Below are 20891 nucleotides of genomic sequence, written 5' to 3'. Positions count from 1 at the left end.
CTGATGTCTATAACATGAATACTAGACAAAAATACAACTTCCACCTACCCTCATCAACTTTATCAGTATATCAAAAAGGAGTCTACTTTACTGGCATAAAAGTGTTCAACAATCTGCCACAAAGTATTAAAAACTTGGGCAATGATACTAAAAAGTTTAAATCAGAGTTAAAGAATTATCTACATGCTCATTCCTTCTACTCTTTAGATGAATACTTCAATGTAAATAGAGAATGATGTAAAATTAAGTTATATTAATTTTTAAGCTAAAATTGCCTGTACTTATGTATGTAACATTTTGACTTGTTCTGTATCCAAAGGTACTAACCTGCTTAGGATTTATAGAATGTAAATAAATTCAATTCAATTCAATTAGGCCATGGATACTGTCTTCCATAATCTTTTCCAGTCACTATTTTCCAATTCTTTGATGACTTATTGACAGATCAATAAATAAACTTCAGATAACAATAACAAATTAACTCAGGCATAGGGATAAATTTATCTTTGCCTACACATGATGTTTGAGGTACATCCTAGTGATATCGAGAAAAATAAACTTCTGACAAGATAGGAAATGAAGCCTGTGGTTTCGAAGACAGCTACCTTGGTCATGTTATTGTGTGTGTATCCCTACACTGAAGTCACCTCTGTCCTATATATGTGACACAAGCAATAAGAAGAAGACATGAGGGAGAGTCAGTAAATAGATCAGAAATGGAAGTAAAGCAGCTGTAATGGCTTTAATAGGTTTTCTATGCATATCACCAGGTAGCAGCACAGTCCAGCTTCATGACAATCTAGGTAGCAGATATGCATGCACATTTCAGAGGCTGGTTTCAGTTTTTTTTGTGTGCAAAAGGACTCAGTGCAAAGGATATTTATACTGAAATGTTCCCTGTTTACGGTGGGCAGTATTTGTTGCATAAAGCAGTTCACAAATGGGTCAAGACATCCTCTCAAGGACATTTGGAAGTCACAGATGATGCCCGATCAGGTGCTGAAGTGGCTGAGACAGCAGTCAAAAGACTCCTGCACTGTGGGTTTCATCGCGTTTGTAAAGTGATGGGACAAGTGTATAATGTTGGTGGAGGATATGTCAAGAAATAGATGTTTTCTCCAGATTTGAATATCACATGTTTTACATTTTCATCCATGACCTATTTAGGGGCAAGCGGTAGTATAGTTGGTTGAGGCACTAAGCTGCAAGCTGACATATTGCACGTTTGATTCCTGAAGAAGTCATTGGATTTTCTTCGATTGTTCTGGGGTCAACTCGGCCTCTAATAGAAATGAGTACCAGGAAGATTCCTGGGGGGAAAGGGCAGCAAAACATAAGGCTGACAATCTTACTGCCATCTGTGAGCCAATTGTCTATAAGATGGGGGAGCCTTGACTTCTCACACCCCCATGGGCCTTCGCAGCCTGTTACAGGCAGTTTTACCTTTGTGACGTATGTACAGACTCTCCCTTGTAACTGATTAAACATTTAACCACTTACCTCAGAATAGTGTCATCATCTGCTATGACAACCCACCTAACGTCTTGTAAGGATGGAGCGATCATAGCAATATGTTTCAACATGGCCATTGTTTTTCCACAGTGCCCATGTTCTGTGTTTGGGACTCCTAAATCAATTGTTGGGATTGATGCATCTGAAAAGAGATAAATGCTAGTAATGCTAGTAGATGTAAATTAACAAGATGACCCTGTACTTAATTAGGTGCCGCATACCACAAGCAACTGACTGTTCAGAATTACTGGGTTTTTGGACTTTTTCTCTTGTCTAGAAATCTAGGTAATAGAGGCAACTTATTATCTAGTCAACCTCCTTCCTCACTACATGTTTTGGCCGCATACAGCCATCATCAGGTGTTGTCTATCTTGCCAAAATTGTTGCACTGTATGTCAAAATTACACACTGCATGTGAACATGATATTTCCTAATTAAAACAATTAAAATTAATTAACATCTTAATGTTTTCCACTGTGGTCGCCGTCCATTTGCTTAAAAGATATTTGCTTCAGTATTTCTCATTTTCGGTTTATTCGTGTTCCATCCCTTTGGCAGAGTGGATATTATGCGTGTTATTTGTGCAGCTCATAATGATGTCGATGTACTGCTATTAACAGTTTTGTTATGTGGCTTGTGTGTGTGAGATATTAAATTGAATTCTTTGTCTTGTAAGACATTTCATCTTATGTGTTATTATTTTAAAGACTCAGAAATCTTATTTTGTGAAGAGTAACACTTTATGGATTGTGATACTGTGTAATTTGGTAGTAGTCCATGGGTAATTTTCATTCAGAATCATGATTTAACATGCAGGTAAAAATATATGCTTCCAATGTGTTATGAATTTATGTTTTATATACTTATACCCTGGGTATAAGGTGTGACTCATGAAAATGGGCTATAATGCTGGATTTGAGTTTCTCACAATAGTGACCATGAAGAGTATGTTATTCTGGATTGAAGATGGAGGCAATGGGTTCCTTGCAAATTGCCACCTTTCTCTGAATGGTGTGGCATTAAAACAATCAAGACCATTTGCTCCAGCAGCTATAATGTTTATACTGAATCTTTTGATGTGATTAATACAAAGTTTCCCACTTCCCCCTTACACCCTCAAACCCCTGAAATTTTACTATAACATTACCTTTGCTTTCGCTGTAAAAGCCGATATGAAGCACATACTTTGCCCAAGTATGTTTCACAACAGGTATCCTGTCCTTGTGATATTTGCTGCATGTTTTTACTGCAAAGTACATGGACTCCTTTGCTACTGGATTACCCTAAAACAATACAGTCAGGTCTTAACTTATAGATGCCTTTGTCATTAGCATGTTAGTTAGCACTAGGTAAGATATGAATGGTGGAGAAGGAAGTAACTCTGGTCCATTTAAGTGTCAAAGCCAAGTATGTAACTGGAGAGACTGACAAACAGAACAATAACCTCAGTCAGGATAGCTGAACTCAGTGCAGAGATGTTCCAAATGAAAGGCAGGAACACATGATATGACAGTGTGAGTACTGAGATTCCTGCAGCAGTGACTATGAAGAGCTGTGATGCCGTGTAGTCTGGTGGAAGTTTACAGACCTCTCAGAGGAACGTACTGCTGCCATCTTTAGTGTACACCAAGTATGCAGCACGCTTACTTACTTTCTCCTCAACCCTGAAGATGGAGGCAGTACATCCCTCCAAAACGTCGGTAAACTAACACAGTCATAGAAGATAGCGCTCTTCATATACCACAATATCTGCTGCCTTTCCAGGCAATCTCTACCTTCATGCATCTCCACTGCAAGACAATTCATTTGCACTTTATACAAACAGAGGATCCTTTCCTGCCTTAAAATGTGGATGCTTTCTTTGCCACTATCACAATACATTACAGCTAACTACAATGTTAAAAGATGTAACACTCACATTAATAAACGAAGTTTGTGTTATTACAAGAAAAAAAGATTAGGAATGAGGATCTGAATGGCAATGTTTAAATTAACCAATGTAATACTTACAGCCTGGAATAGAAAAGAGTATGTAACTGGTATATTTCGTGACATAGCCAAGGCCTTTGACTGCGTTAATCATGATCTTCTATTAATGAAACTGCAGTACTATGGAGCACAGGGTGTATTACTGCAATGGTTTAAATCTTACCTCCAATATAGGAGGCAAAAAGTGGAATTGAATTATATAAATAATAAATATTATTCTAACTGGGAAATTGTTGGATGTGGCGTGCCTCAGGGATCGGTGTTGGGACCATATACATAAACTATTTCCCCCTTGAAATAAGTAAAATTTCGGAAGTTATTATGTTTGCAGATGACAAAAGTATTCTTTGCACAGCTAAACACTAATATAATTTAAACACAAAACTGGATGTTGTTTTCAATCATATGTTTTCGTGGTTTCAAAATAATCAATTAGTGTTAAATCTGGATAAAACAAAAATGATAAAATTCACCCCAACAGCAGCTATGAGGTACCCTCTATATATATTGTTTTTTAACAAAATGCTGAAAGAAGTAGAAACGATAACATTTCTCAGTTTCCAGCTGGACAATTATCTGACTTGTAAGGGACATATCGATTTTTTGCTTCACATATATTAAATATAAATAGTCTTAAGGCTGCATATTATGCATATTATTATTAAGTTGTGAAATATGGAATAATATGCTTGGGAAATACATAAGACAGTCATAAGGTCTTTGTTATACAAAAGAAAATAATAAGAATGATGATGGGAGTGGGCCCAACTCATACATGTAGAGATTTACTTAAAAAGCCTGAAGACAGTCATAAGGTCTTTGTTATACAAAAGAAAATAATAAGAATGATGATGGGAGTGGGCCCAACTCATACATGTAGAGATTTACTTAAAAAGCCTGACATACTACCAATCCCTTGTGTATATTTGCTCTCATTGATGATATTTGCTGTTAATAATTTGGATACGTTTCAAACGAGTAACTCTGTCTATGTCATTGGTACCAGAAGGAATGACCACCTTCAACACATCTATCATCCTATCAGAGAGGGGTGTATTATTCAGGCATCAAGCTATATGATATTCTGCCGTCAAATATCACAGTTTTAAAAAATAATAAAAAGTAATTTAGGCTTGTTTCACGAAATTATTTACAAAGTAACACATTTTACTCAATTGATGAGTTAGTTGAGCATGCAAGGGGCTCAGAAGTTAAGAGTTAATAAACGGTCTGTGTGCGTGAATTACATACTGTTGAGACTTGCTTGTTGTAAGTGTAGTAGTACAGTATGTATGTCTGATGTCTGTCTTTGTTATGAATTTTAATATTTTATAATGGAACTGTTTTAATGATAACGGCTTGCCAGTGTGTGTGGAATGGCAAGGCGTGAATTTGAATCTGACTGTGGTTTTTCCACAACCCATGTGTGTTGTAATGACAACTCGAGCTAGCTGTGAGAGGCCTAATTATATATTTTGTTGGACAAAGGATGACTGATATGTAGTCATCATGAATTTGTAACATGTGACATGTTTTATATCCAGCCCTACGGGGAGATGATTGGATCCATGAAGTGAAAATAAATGTAAATGTAAATGTAAATCCAAAAGCTCTACCACAATACTTGCAATACTTGCATATAACTTCAATGGTCATGGCTTCCATAAAAATTGACAATAGTACACAGGCTATTTTATCATACTGCAGCATGGGGTGTTCCCGTATTTGGTCCTTTACATGAAATATGAAACAGGTAAAGAGAAAATTTACATTTCTGCAAACACGTACATACATAGGAAAAAGGCATGAATCATTATGAGTATAATCGCAACTGTATATGCAGCTGATCTATGACCTGTGAATACTCATTACACGAGATGCAAAGAATGGAGTCACATCACACAGTGTTCACATCTGTGATACAATATAAAGTCTCCCCTATGCCTAAGCATCATACCATGAAGACAACTTTTAAAATAAATCTCCCATGCCACATTTCATCAAAATCTGTTCACTGGCTGAAAGACAGAACACATGTGACTGCTCAAGACAATATAACTCTCACACATACAGCACATACACTTACACAAGCATGAAACTCTAGAGGATATGAGGCACACTGGGGATGATTCCTAAGGCACAACTGGGAAGCATGTGTCAGTTCTGGGCCCTTTCCATTTTCCCATATGTACAGAGCCAACTCATGTGAAGGGTCAATGGAAAAGTCCATGTCAGGATGATCGCCACAATCCAGTCGATAGGCAATTCTGAAATCAGAGAAGACAATTAACACCACACTTCAAAGAAATATGCCAGCCACAAAATTTGAAGATATACATGAAGTTGTACATCAATTTACATCAGAATTTAACTGTATCCTAAAAGAAACCAATTCGTGACTATTGTCTTCTAGGACACGGTGCTGGGCAGTCTGGTGAAATTTGTAATATGAGAGTAGACCTAGCAATCTAACAAAGTGTGCATCTTTAATACAGTTTACAACCTTAGTCAGGGCTACAATGAGAGAAAAAAGGGGAGGAATTAGCTAAGGGCTGAGAACAGTTGACACCACTGCTTTTATTTTCATAGCTCTCCTTGCCAATTACACCTCAACGAACACATATTTCAGATGGCACTTTGTGTTAGACTGCTCTGGGGTTGAGCTGTTTGCCTGAGCTATTGGTCACAGCTGTAAGGAGTTGGAAAGGTAAGGCACTAGTACTAACAGTGGTCCACATATGGATCTGGACATTTTTCTGGTTTCTTTGTGTGAAATCTAATATCCTAAATTTTGTGTACAGAAACTGTTAACATACTGTAGGGCTTGGAAGCCATAGTGAAGAACAGAAAACTGACACTGTGGGCTACCCTAGGAATCCATAGATTGAAAGGTGGCCCACACATAGAAATAATGAATAAGATGAAAAACTTTATAAAACATTTATTCAGTACAAAATTAGGCATAAGGAGTAAGGCAGAAGATTCAGATTTAAAGATCACAAATTTAAACATAAATCAGAAAATGAAGGAGGCACAAATTTGAGTTTGAATTTTACATCAAGTTTTGAGTTCTAAGAAGATCATCATTTTAGTCAAATCTACAACAGTCTAAACAAATAGAACTTGGGGCATTTCTTGCATGCATGAATTCTATCACATTCTTTGTGGATGTACCTTTTTGTCACTGACCACATATCTGGGCACTACTAGGTTGCATTACGATGGTTAGCTTGTGACAGATTGGAACAGGTTACCTACTGCATGAGAACACTCAGCATCGATCTACACTTTGACAGCTTTAAGAACTGATACTTGAATACGTGCCAATATTTTTATGATTTTAGTTTATGAAAATGATGACGATTCATATATATTTGAAAAGTAATTTGTAATTTTCGTACTTTTATGTTATAGAAATAATTCCAATTTGTGTAACAGAACTTCATTACTGATGACTGAAAAAAGGTGATAAAAATTTATATCTTATAATAACTGCTCCTGTTATCCCCCTTTTACTTTCAAGAATGACTCACAGTCATGAAGAAGTTTTGTGATACATTCTGAAGTTCTCAAGCAAATAATTCACTACATACATACTGTAAGGATGCCCTTCACTCCATATTCATACATCTTGCATACTGACATGACCACTAAGGTAAGGCATCATCAGTTACAAACTGCAGGAGCAGATTCATGACTCTGTGGTGTACATTTTGCAGCAACAAGTTGCTGTATGATCAGGCTACTTAAGCTCAAGCAAGTGAAATTTTAATTAGCCTTATGACTGTGAATGCAGATCCCAGCGAAACAGAAGTTTCTTGCAACAAGCATCTCGATGGTTTGGAAGTGCTGATCTCTGACAATGCCTGAACATCTTGAAAGTTGTCTTCAGTCAGCACATTTATCTTGCATTGTTTGTGTTTGTTTTTAGTCATTTTATACTCAAAATGGAATAACATTTTGGTGTGCCGTGTTGAGTCATGGATACTTCATGGTGTGCCGCGAGTAGAAAAAGGTTGTGGAACACTGGTCTAGCCCACAGCCTAATTATTAAAACTTGCTACTGTATTATAGACCCCACTGCAAGAGTAAGGAATAGAGACTTGAAAGGCAAAATACCTGAGCAAGCAAAACCTTTGGTCACTACAATACCAACAGCACTCTTTGTTGACTGAGAGAATGACTCATCACCATATCAGAAAGTTACACAGTGATCACAGCCAAACCATCATTTTAATCATAGTGTACCTTTGGTTCCTTCTCTTTGAACTCCCTGCACATGCTGCTAATCACACCCTTCAAACCGACCTCGAAGAACACCGCTAATTTCATCATAAAGCATTAGTCAGCTTAGATTAGTTTTAAATATATGCTTGCAAATTTATTTAACAACAATTTTGCTACTACACAGATTACATATTGTCAAGTGAAAAGACGACTGTGAACTGGAAATGGGAAGATGTGAAAAGAAGCAACCATGTCTATTTTAAAATACCATCCAGCCATTTCCTAGAAGAATTATGGAAAATGTAAACAAAATCCTCCACCACTGGAATAGCTGGCTTCCTCGTTAAGAATGGTAATGGAGTTCTTCAGAAAAGGAAGTCAGGCTGAAACCACAAACCTACATCATGAGGTTGCAATTATCTGTTCCCAGCAAGAAACCACAAGGCAGTTTCACTGCATAACGCATTTGTACTGAAAGAACAATGGGAAATTTAACTTACTTTTTTAACAAAGCCTGGCTCATGGCAAATCCTGATGCGAAGTGAGGATATCTGAATTGGAGGGGATCATTTGAGAAGGCAAAATGGTGAATGATAGTAGCTTCTCTGTCACGTAATGCGTGACCAATGAACAGTTCCTGAAGCAGGGGAAAAAAGAACAGAGCATGAAAAAATAAATTCTTATGCATTCTTTACAAAGTAATACAGAACACATTATGTGGGGTCACATCCACCAAACTGTCTGTATTTGATGCAGAATTAACACCAAATGCTGTTGAACACATTATTTTAAAAATCTAACATAGGAGACTTTCACTAATGGTTCTTGAGAATTTTCAATTTTGCTTAAAATCTAATACATAAAACACTTCACATGAAGACCTATATGCATTTCTAAGCATATAAGATGTGTAATTGCTACACACCTGTCAGAGCAAAAAATGTTTCAACCAAAGGTTACACAGGAAAACGAAATACTCATTTTGTGCCCAATACTCTGTTTCCATATGTCTTACATTTTAAGATAATTAAAATATATCTGGCTTCTGATCTCATAACTTGAGAACCATTAGACTGATTTTCATGAAGTCTTGTACTGGATGCTCTTACATAGATTTGCTCACAGTCATGTCTGCCTGTTCACTGTGACTCATCAAGAGTATGACAGCCTAAATTATTGGACAGAATTTTTAAATTTAATATAAAGTTGGGAAAATAAGTTTTAAGGCTTACTTTTAATTTTGTGCTGGCAAATTTGGCATTGCTATTACTTGGGATATTAGGTGACACAACAAGATAGAGCTCACATGGAAAGTCTGGATAAGCTGCATTCAGTATTCATTGAACAGTAGCTCATTAGATCACTGTGTGTCGTCAACTTTGTCCAGATGTGAAAATGCAGCATACAATGGAACAGACAGTGAATGTGAACTCTGTATTAAACTGAAGAAATAACCATGTGAAAAGTTAGAGACATTACACTTTATGGTGAATCCCAGGCCAAAGAAGAAACAGATGTCAAAATCCAAGATCAAAATAATGTTGATCTGCTTCATCAACATCAGGGGTATCACCCACTTAGAATTTATACCTGAACGGACCACTGTTAATCAGACACTCTATATGGCTGTTTTGAAAAGGCTTATTGATGCTGTGAGGTGCAAATGAAGGAAGTTGTGGAGACTGCTCATCGATTCTTCACCATGACAATACACTGGCATATTCTTCACTTTGAGTGTCACAGTTTTTGGCAGGAAAAAGCACATCTGCCTTGGATCATTTGCCGTAATCTCATGACTTAGCTCCAGCTGACCTCTGACTGTTTCCATAACTCAAGAGTGTGCTGAAAGGAATGGGTTTCTCAGATATTGAGAAAATCTGTGAAAGAGATTTTGAAAGACATTCCTGTTCAGGATTTTAAAAACCGTTTTGAACAGAATTGGAGGGAGATTACTTGGACAAATTCTATGTTGCTAATATCTGCAGCTCTCAAACTAAATTCTTAAATATTTAGTCTTGAAATTTATTTGTCTGACCTTGTATGCCAGACTTTCACTAGAAGTTTTCTAGCAATTCGAATTTAATTCCACACTGACCCTTAATGAAATCCATTTTACATACCACCATAAATGATTTTTTTCATATATATCATAAACCATTACTAAAATTTAATAAACAGGCCCCAAGTAAGATTAATAAACTGCAAAAAAACTCCACTCACAATTTGCCATGCTATATTATGGAGTACACTATTTTCAAGCCAGTTCTAATGTATGCATTTAGAGGTTTTAGACATATTTATGTGTTCGAAGTTCACACTCACACACAAAAATGTATATTATCAAAGAATTCTATCTTCTGGGATATGTCATATAGTCCGCTGAGAGTCAAGCAGCACTTTGGAGGATCATGTCTCTTCTGTGGTCAAAAAATAAGCTAAGTAAGAAATGGCAGTATATCCCAGAAGACAGAACTCTTCACAACCACCACTGTGAGAACTTCAAATCCTATATATTAGCAAATGCTGTTTATAAAAACAATACTTAACATGTTAAAATACTGTATCCTCTGATAGCAGAACCAGAGCTCACCACGGGACACGATTCTGTCAGTTCCATCAACCTCCCATTCCCACAATCTGTATATGTATTTGTCACATGAGTGTCAAGACCTGCACTGTATTGCACTAAGACACAAGTTGAATACTGTGGTTACCTCTGTAGGACTGTACTTATTTAGAAGCTCCAACATCTGAAACAAGTCAATTGTGGTGTGACCTTCACAGAAGATCAGCCATGAACTGTTGGACCCATGTATTGTATACAATCTGGAACAAATAATGCACATAATCATTCCAAAAATCATTTTTGCAAATTTCCATTGCAAACATACCATAAATACTGCATTTATCAGAATACAAACTGCAACCCCAGAATTATATGGTCTTAAAATGGGGGGTGGGGGCTTTTACGCACACTCATCATTATACATAGCAATCAGAGCAGCTCAGAGAAAAAAGGTTGATGTTGCTCCATGTAGTTATAAACATAGATTAAAACATGTTAATTTAATGTTCGCCGCTCATGGTAGCCGAGCGGTCTAAGGCATGCACTGTCTTCGCTCGCTCGGAAGCCGGGATCGTGGGTTCGGATCCCACTCATGGCATGGATGTTTGTGTGCGTTTTTCTGTGTTTGTCTACAGGTAGAGGCCTTGCGATGAGCTGATCACTCGCCCAAGGAGTCCTACCATATGCGTAAAACCTAAGGGAGAACGGAGTTCATGGAGGTAGGCCTAGGCCCACTGGGGCTGTAGTGCCAAGGCAAAAAAAATTAATGTTCTGAGAGGCTCTAATAGTGTAAAAAAATTGAGTGTGACGCATTTCTATGATGACTCCACTGACTGTAGCTTCACTGTATCCAGAAAAACCAATTACATTTCTCTTTAAGAGCCACTTATAAGCCCCACCATGATTTCAACAGCTAGGGGTAAAAAGTGTGGCTTACATTCAGGCAAATACTAAATATTATTCTCTGAGCTGGGGTTAGACTAGCACCCTAAATGGGCCCTTGTACCAGCCTAAGATGATGATAAGAAAAAAAAAAAGCATTGGTGGGATGACAAATGACATGGGAAAACCAACATATTCAGACAGAACCCACCCCACTACCACAAATCTCACAGAGACTGTGCTGGGATTGAACCCTGAGCTCCACAGCGAAAAATCAGTGACTAACCATCTGAGATGTGGTAAGATCTGAAAGAATTACCTTAGTAATAACATAACATTGGCACAAAACATAGCCTCAAGACATGTAAAAGATGATTTATATTTGAGACCTATGTCAATGCTGACACATGTAGCAGCTTACAGGGATCACTTTGTTTTGACTTAAATTAATTTCTGGTACAACAGATAGGATCTCCTGGATAGCTTGCAAGTAAAGCACAATTATCATATCTATTATCTGCAGTTTATTTAACAATGTTGTCAGTAACTCTATCAAGCATCAATTTATCTTGTCAAAGAACTCAGTTTCAAGACCAAGCTATACCAAACAAAGCAGTTGAGTGGTTAGCACTGGTTTGTATGTGTGATATTCAAGGTAAAATTTCAAACAGGGCCCCTTCACCTGGCCTGTGATTTTTCATGGTTGCCCTTAGTTCCTCCAGGCATATGCTTCATACCAAATACTTTCCAATTCATTCTTCACTAACCATCTTACCATTCGGTGCTACAGTCTCAGCTACTGATGGCGACTAAAGTACAGGTTGGACAACTGAGGAATTAGGGTTCCATTTCTGGCAGGGGGAAGAAACTTGCCTCTTCTCCACAGCATTCAGATTGGTTCTGGGATGCACAGGTGACCCTTCACCTCAATTTCAGTGCTAAGATTAAGAATGCATATAATGCACAGCTACATCTTAAATCCTTCATACCTCTTCAACATGTGGTCCTTAATTAATCAGAGGGACATCTTTACTGGCAGCATTGTTAGATCATGAACAAAAAGAAAAGGCAGGTCACAGCCTTGTTTCTGAACTTATCCCTCAATTATGACAATGTCAACACCACGATAAAATAATTTTTTGACTTACTGAGACAAAAGAGGGACCACTGTCCAGACTCCAGGATGAGGGAAGTCTTCATGAGTCAGGTGCACTATGGGCACAACCTAAACAAACAACTATATATTATAACTCACACATACACACGTGCCAGACATGTGAACTGGAAAACAACAGGATAACTGTGGCCATGACAGGCCCTTATCATCTCCTCTATTGATGACCATTAAAACACCATTCTCAGTACAACTAACTAACTTCATGGAGCTGAGCTCTTCTTGAGAAGATGCCAATGGTGAAGCTACTCAAGAACTTCCCAGCATTTCATGGAACCTGAAGGTCCAGTACCATGTTCACAAGAGCCCTCCAATAGTCCATATCCTGACCCAGAACAACAAAATATTTATCATTTAAGGGAAAGTACATGTCATGAATTCCCCTCATAAGTTACTTCCTGTATCAGAAGACAGCTTATATGAAGAGTACTTAAACATTAAGCAGATCTTATAATGTCGCTGAAATGTAGCTGTATCATCCGGTTTATGTGAAGTGGAAAGAGTCTTCAGTATTTATGAACGAGAAGACAAAGCCTTGTGATGGCCATGCTATATCACAAGCAGTTAGATGCAAGCTTCTCACCATGGGGCCTCAAGTTCAATACTAGGTAGGTTACTTCACATTAAACTCTTGGCGGACGAAGTTGCACCACAGCAGACTTTTCTCCAAGTTTGTCAGTTTTTCTCTACTACACCCCATTTAGAATGTCTGCAGAGTGCATATAAACAAAGCATCGGTAACTAGCGATACCACATTTGGTTCTTACTGGCTTACAGGCAGAGAGGTGCTCTTCTCACAGTGCACATGATGCCTCTCTTCGTTATCTCAGTAGGATATTAAGACATCACAGAATAGTCAACGTACACTGAACACTCACTAATCCGGATTGATTATGGGGAGGGGTCATCCGGATTACTGAAGCAAAAGGTAGCCATAAAAGCCAAAAAACTTAGAGAAGAAATAAATCAGAAATGTAATAACATAGGCAGTGCTAATGAAAATAAATACAAAAATATCACTCCAGCAATGTCGTCTTCTGTCAGAAGCTGAAATGCAAGGTCTCCTTCATCCAGCTCAAGCCAATCTTTGATATTTTCTTGTGTGGTTTCAGTCTCTCCAGCTACCCTCAACATAGTCTGAAAATCCTCTTACTCTAATCCCTTTTGTTCCTAAATGTCATGTGTCTTTTAAAGCACATGTACTCAACTGTGAACATACTTTTTCATTTTTTATATTTTGGTCTGTATTGTTCAACATCCGGATTAACTGTAACTGTAGGCTTTAGTGTGTCACCTTCCCTCCTTCCCACAGTGCAGCTGCAACCACTGCCTCTTTCCATACTTCTCCCAATGTCAAACTGAGAAGCCAAAGCTAAGAACACAGCTTGTTTGTTTACAGGCACCTCTTATCATCCTGAATGAAATACAATGATTCCATCACTGTTTCACACCCATCCATCTGCAAGACATGCAGTCGCCCTGACTAGGCAGCACATTACCATGTCCTTGGTCTCGTAAGCTGGGGGCTTGATCATTTGGCTGGTTACAGAGTAAGAAACTTTGAGCTTCAAGGTACTGAGCGTGCGTGCAACTGAACCTGGCATGTCTGATGCAGGCACCCACCTGATTTGCCTCATGGGCTTGCTGCTGGATGCTGCTCCGAAGATTCTGAGCAAGAGAGGCATGGTATGGGTCCCCCTGACTTAACACCACTATCACCACATCACGAGTCACTGCAACAAATGAACTGCGACTCATTTTCAGGTGTCCCCTCAGTATGTTTGCTTTGTTAGTGGCTTATGAGGTTCTATAACATTACAACATTCAGAAGTCTTGCATGCATCCAAATAGTATTTAATATATTAGTTCCTACCTCACAGAAGACACTGCATCTACATTACAAATACCAGATGGTTAATACTGCTTAGGGAAAGAATCGAAAGAATCCCTATTTATTGTGAGAGTCATACGAAACACAAATACACGGCATGGGCAAAATGCTGCATTTCTGAAGGTCTATGCCGATGTCCCAGCCGCAATCCAAACTGAGCATGTCGCAAATAGAACAGCCGTAGTGAAGGCAGGTTCTATAGGGCATGGGCACCCCCTGCCATGAAGGTTGGGGGTTTTATGGAGGGGTGGTAACAAATCTATATAAAATGGTCGTCTTCTGAAGCTCCACGGAAACAGCTGGGCGGATAAAGCAAACGAAAGTGCATTGGATGATTTGGCCAGATTTAGGAGTCGAGGTGGACCAGCAGGAGTCAAACCGTGTTGCTTCTGATGACAGATCGAAAGCAGGGAAAATTGTGACTGATCAATCGGGAAGGATGCAGAAGGAGGTGGCCGGAAGTAGCTCATTTGCTATAAGAATGGGTTTTACCCTTACAAATTTTATTAAGTTATTTTTCAGTGTATTTAGAACTTTATGTAAGCTACGTACTAAGTACTCGATAGTTTCCAGTGTGGTTCAAGATCTAATTCTTGTATGTAGAGCTCAAAAATACTAAATTTACAACTGAACAAGCTATGATATGTAGACCTGGCATAACAGATCTGATGCGTTCATTTCTAGTGACTTCCCTCGTCTTGGGGAAAAAAACAAAGGTAGGCACTTATGAGTTCACCTTGCTGTCTGTGTGTCTGTGCATGTCTGCATGTGTATCCTTCAAAAAAAAAACCTTTGAATGCCTGAACCTATCTTTTCAAAACTTGGTATGGATATCAGGTATCTGAGGCCATTCTCAAGATGTACTTAAAAATATCAGTAATACCAACGCCACAGCCTCTCAAACTGTTGGGCAATACCCCTAGCAGTATTTGAATTCCTGAACTGATCCTCATGAAACTTAGCAACTGAGGCCATCTCAGCGGTATACTTCATAAATCCTTCCCTTCAGCGATACCAACATTGCAGCCTCTCCTACCCTGTCCTCACTGGCGAGGCTCTGGCAACAACTTTAAGCTTTAAACTGTTTTAATACATGCGCAATTGACATTCTATAAAACTCGACTTTATGTTACTGTTTTGACTTACGTACGCATACAGAATAAAGTGTCGCTCCACTTTAGGCATTAAATACTCAATCTGCAGTGAAAGGAAAGTAAACGCTTGGTTCTTCCCAGAACCTACTGTTGATTATGTGACCCGAATTCCCTTTACGCACAAATGGGGGGGTGGGAGTCGAGCAGAATGCCTGACCTGAAGACGGCCGGAATAACAAGAGGATTTTCACTCCTCACAGCCACAAGAAAGGATACCACTAGAAGATAACATTAAACGAATCTTAGATAAATTATATCGCGGGTGTGGAGTGGATTCATCTGGCTCCGAATAGAAATTAGTAGCGGGCTCTTGTGAACACGGTAATACATTTTCGGGTTCTGTAAAATATTGGGGCTTTGAGTGGATGAGCGAGTGCTGTCTTCTTAATGACTCGGCTCCATGGACATCAGTCATGCATAAATGAAGCTCCCAAATCCAGTTGTTCAACCACCGAAATGAAAATGCGCGAAATTCCATGTTGTACAGTCTCCATACTGACAGCGTCGTTATATAACTTGCTTAAAAGATTAGAAATGATTGAAGCCAAGGCCTTCAGAACATTTATTGGAATCGACTCCCTATTCAAACGTGTGCGACTAAGCGCCAACATTAAACTAACCCTCTTTAAGGCACTGATCAGATCAGTAATGACTTAGCCTGCCCCGCCTGGGAATTACCGGCAGACATCCACCTCTTAAAATTGCAGAGCAGGCAAAACACGGTTCTCCGCACCATTGGGAATTTTCCAAGGTGCACACCGGTCCGCGATTTGCACACGGCTTTCAACGTTCCGTATGCATACGCACATGTAACAAAATTGGGCAGGTGATAAGCAGAAATCATACGAAATCATGATAATGAACATGTTCGTGATATAGCGGTATATAACAAGGCGAAGCCAGATATGTAAACTATAATACGAGGCTTAAACTTGGTGGTGGTCAAGCTTACGACCGTTCAAGTGACCAAACTACAGTTGTAGAATAAGACAGAGATAGTCATGATCGGCTTTGCAAAGCCTGGCCTGACAGAGGACCTGCATACAGTGCAAAAGCAAGAATTTTCAGTTACACGCTATAAATGCGATATGTACACTTGACAAAAGCCAAGCATATTCATAAAAGACAAGCCCATCTTCTCGTTACAGAGGGACCGCAAGGTTTCAGTTAAAGAAGAAAAATCTTTGGTCGTGAGCCTCAAGGGGCTTAACATCAAGACGAATTGACTGGCGGTATTAAAGTAACTTTGATTTAGACTTTGGCGACTTCTTTGTGACCGTCCACCTCCGCGCGGAGGAGGGTTCGAATACCTACGCCGTGGCCCCGTGAGTCTTGGAAGGCGACGAAAGGAGTACCCAGTGTTTGGGCGTGTAGCTGGGTAACCCTGTCCCTGAGGGATATAAATAAGGGGACCTGACCCTCCAGATTGGGAGTCTGGATTCTGAGACAGTAACATATGATGAGTACCGCGGGACTTGGACCGGAGAGTGACTGTGCTGGCGAGGCCAACAGTAATTTAACCGCCCGACCAGTGTGAGCCAGTGAGTGGACAGTCTTGGCCAAAAGGCCGTGAGCTGTAGTCATGAGTTGAGACTGGACGATTGAATTGCTTATGAGATAGTCGCTATCCGCTAATGAAGCAGAGGATACTGTCGAGATCCGTTAGCAGGCAACGGCTACTGAAAACAGAGAAGACTTAGCGTGTGTTGTACTGAGAAACAGAGTGCGCCAATTAATGAGAACGTTATAATTTCTTGTAGGTACGAGTCACAAGAGTTCAATAAATGTAATTATCAACCCATACCCCGTGTCTAGTCACTAACATGTGACAATATGAACACGAGAGGCCGTTCTTACATGACATTTGTGTTATGCAGTTTCATTGTGTCTAACGCCTGAACGTAATGGTGTAGCGGTAACGCTCTGGACATGTTTTCGGGAGGTGCTCCGTTCGAATCTCGGCCAGGACGCCAACTAATCCGAGTGATGTTCCTCGTAGTTTTCCTCGGTCCCTCCTGGTAAGTGCCACGATAGTATCCCCATCAATTTAAGACCATTTCCTTCCAAATCCTTTCCAATTCCCCTCACCATTCGACGTTATAAAGTCTACGTCTTCGGATTTACATTGCAGGCACATGAATTGGATTTGGAGTGGTTACTCGTACACTACAATGCGGTTGCCCGTGGCAACCTGGCCGCTGGGGCAAGAGGGAGCTGTGCACTGGCCAGAACACGGATCAAGTATTTATGCAGTCTTCCTCAACTAAGTGACATTCGACGCGCTCCGAGCTGCTCCGGACAACACGCTGGACACTCTAGAATTATTCAGCGTTTGGTCTCTACCCAAGGAGATGCAAACTGACTGCATAGACCTAAACATACGTACAGACCTGATCGATACGTGACCCACTGCTGGGGCCGAAACGGGGTCCTTGACTTAACCACGCTTTGTCAACTCCACTGGTCCCAACTTCTTCAACGAGGCGGAACATTACAACACATTCAAAATCTCACGGCAAGCCAAATCATATACAGGATGTCCCAGGAGGAAAGGCCAACATTCTGGGACGTCATCTTAACGGACATTCTAGGCAAAAAAAAAAGTGTGTATGCACATGTGTCCTATTCCGAACGGTTTCCGAGATAGAGCTATTTCACTGTACAGTTCCAAAATTATTGATAAGAAAGAGATATTACGTGCTGTTTCTAATAAAAAAGTATGTAAAGCTATCCCTGTACCAGGCCGTGAAGGCCCATAGGGTTGTGAGACGTTGAGGGTAAGGTTGTCAACCTTACGCGCCGGCCGCGCTTTACTCCCCAGGAAAATTATTTAATTACTTCCTGGTACTCATTTCTGTTAGAGGCTGAGTGAACCCCAGGGCCATAGTGCTGCCGGAAGGATTAGGTCAATTGAAAAAAAAACCCAGTGACTTCATAGGGACTTGTCCTCACGGGTTTATAACACCGGAACTCTTAACAGTCTCACTGAATCACAAGCTCCATGTTAGGTGGGTCCCTTGTCACCAGGGCATGGCACGTCCTCAGGTTGCGGATGGAGGAAACTGCGAATATATTGAAAAAGCAGTCGCAGACAGCCGACAAGGGATGGTCCTCTAGCTTGGGGGTTGGGAGTGGGGCTAAAAACTCCTCACCGTAAAAAATAACTTTGTTACGAAAATGCACACAAAGTCAAGGACCTGGACGGATTCCTCGGATAAACGACCTAAGCTAAAGAAAATGGACATGAGATTTTGCACGTGGAAGGTCAGAAGTTTGTATGGGAGGTTGGCTCAGGGCAGTGGCGAAAGATGTTCAAAATTATTAGACCAAAGAAAACAAAATTGCAATGGTTAAATGATCCAAGCGAAATAAATGGGGATAATCTGAACAATATAAGACGTGAAACCAGCAGGCGTTTCAGGAATAAGAAGAGGGAATATCTGAAAGACAAAATTGATGAGCTTGCAATGAACAGTAAGAATAGGAACATTAGAGACCTGTACAGAGGAATAAACGACTTTAAGAGGGGTTACCAGCCTAGCAGTAACTTAGTGAAGGATGAGAATGGTGATCTACTTGCGGATTCCCATAACATTTTGAATAGCTGGAAGAACTACTTATCTCAGTTATAGAATGTACATAGGGTCAGTGATATTAGGCAAACATAAATCCATACAGCTGAGCCGTTAGTACCTGAGCCTAGCCCTTTTGAGGTTGAAAGTGCTATTGCAAATATGAAAAGGTATAAATCGCCAGGTAGTGATCAAATTCCGGCAGAACTTATTCAAGCAGGAGGTGAAATATTACGTTCTAAGATCCACAATCAAATTACTTCTATTTGGCACAAGGAAAAGTTGCCTAATCAGTGGAGGAACTCTATTATTGTACCGGTTCACAAGAAAGGTGATAAAACTGACTGTAGTAATTATCGGGAGATATCACTGCTATCAACTTCACATAAAATTTTGTCCAATATTCTTCTTTCAAGGTTAAGTCCATACATAGATGAAATTATTGGGGATCATCAGTGTGGGTTTCGATGTAACAGATCAACTACAGATCAGATCTTTTTCATTGGTCAAATACTGGAGGAAAAAATGGGAGTACAATGAGACAGTACATCAGCTATTTGTAGACTTCAAGAAAGCCTATGATTCAGTTATGAGGGAAGTACTGTACAAATTCTCATACAGTTGTGGGTACCCATGAAACTAGTTAGGCTGACCAAAACGTTTTCAAACGAAAGGTATAGTAAAGTCCGTATACGTAAACATTCATCTGATAAAAATTTCCTATCCAGAATGGTATAAAGCATACTCCTTTTCAAATTTGCTTTAGACTATGCCTAGGAAGGTCCAGGAAAACCAAGTGGGACTGAAATTAAACGGGACACATCAGCTGTTGGTCTACGCCGATGATGTGAATCTACTGGGTGATAATACAGACATCATAAAGAAAAACACACGAACTCTAATTGACACCGCCCCCCCCCCATTACGCATCCAAATTCATGTTCGTACAGTAAATTGGCAAGACAATGCCACAAACCAAACATATCAAAGCAGGAGAGTACATAGCCCTAATTACCTCTCGGATCTGAGAATCTCACAGCTGTGGGCTATGGACGGTCCCATCTACAGAGTAGCCCACTGAAAGTCAGCCGCTGTTTCGTGGGAACGTCAGTTTGACTTTCACCGCACTAAATAACATGTATCCCAGAACAAAGAACTCTTCATTGTTAATTTCTGTTTGCTCGGTTTCATGATTTATTTAATTATTTTCCTGGTTTGAACTGCTTGTCCCCGTGCATTTTTCAGAAGTTTACGTTGAATAAATGGATGGCAGGTTCCATGATGCAGGCATTCACAACATGGAGGGCGTTTGTGAGATTGCGTTTCTCTCGGTTTAACATATCAGCGTAAGAAAAGTCGCTCGAAAACAACTGACGTTTGAAATGCAAATCTCCTTACGTGTGCTATTGATCACACTGAAGTGTGGAATATACAGACTTCCACCTCAAACGGAGAAGATATCGACTTTTTGGCTTGGGAAATCTAAAGCCCCGGAAGAAATGACTTTCTGATAGAATTGGAACGATTCTATCAAAGTTCATTTCTTCCTTACGTCCTAATGGAAAGTGAGATTTTTTTTTTACCCAGTGAGAAGTCCGACTTCTCTCTCCCTTCGTTTACAGGAACAGAGTTCTCAAACTTCGTCAGTTCTAAACCACTGATAAATCACCTCAATCTGTCACAATTGCACCACTGCCGCCATCAGCACCCGGCACCAAACAAGTGATGAATGTGTAGAGCATCACATGCGTGAGGCAGCGAGAAGTGTATTACAGCGCCATCATTTAGAACTGTGTCCATGATAGAGAACACTGCAAGGCACTTCTGCCAAACAAGGACCTTGAGCAGTTTGGCAATTTTCGTATTCTTTACTCAAGACAACTGAAACAACAGTACTTTCCTACAACAACGTCATAGCCCCCAG

General features: G+C 39.7%; 1 protein-coding gene across 1 annotated transcript in view; it reads right to left on the bottom strand.

Annotated features, from left to right (window-relative positions):
• LOC111868152 (beta-1,3-glucosyltransferase) overlaps positions 1–20891 on the bottom strand; it is a 47913-nt gene that overhangs the window by 4423 nt on the left and 22599 nt on the right. The window contains exons 3-9 of the mRNA XM_023858579.2: positions 13974–14083; positions 12325–12401; positions 10443–10554; positions 8229–8365; positions 5588–5768; positions 2660–2795; positions 1501–1654 (exon numbers count right to left, since the gene is read on the bottom strand). Of these exons, the coding sequence (XP_023714347.1) occupies positions 1501–1654; positions 2660–2795; positions 5588–5768; positions 8229–8365; positions 10443–10554; positions 12325–12401; positions 13974–14083 (907 nt within the window). The remainder of the gene's footprint in view (positions 1–1500; positions 1655–2659; positions 2796–5587; positions 5769–8228; positions 8366–10442; positions 10555–12324; positions 12402–13973; positions 14084–20891) is intronic.

Source organism: Cryptotermes secundus, unplaced genomic scaffold (genome assembly GCF_002891405.2).
Source record: "Cryptotermes secundus unplaced genomic scaffold, Csec_1.0 scaffold2757, whole genome shotgun sequence".
Classification (NCBI taxonomy): domain Eukaryota; kingdom Metazoa; phylum Arthropoda; class Insecta; order Blattodea; family Kalotermitidae; genus Cryptotermes; species Cryptotermes secundus.
This window is presented reverse-complemented; position numbering and strand designations above follow the sequence as displayed.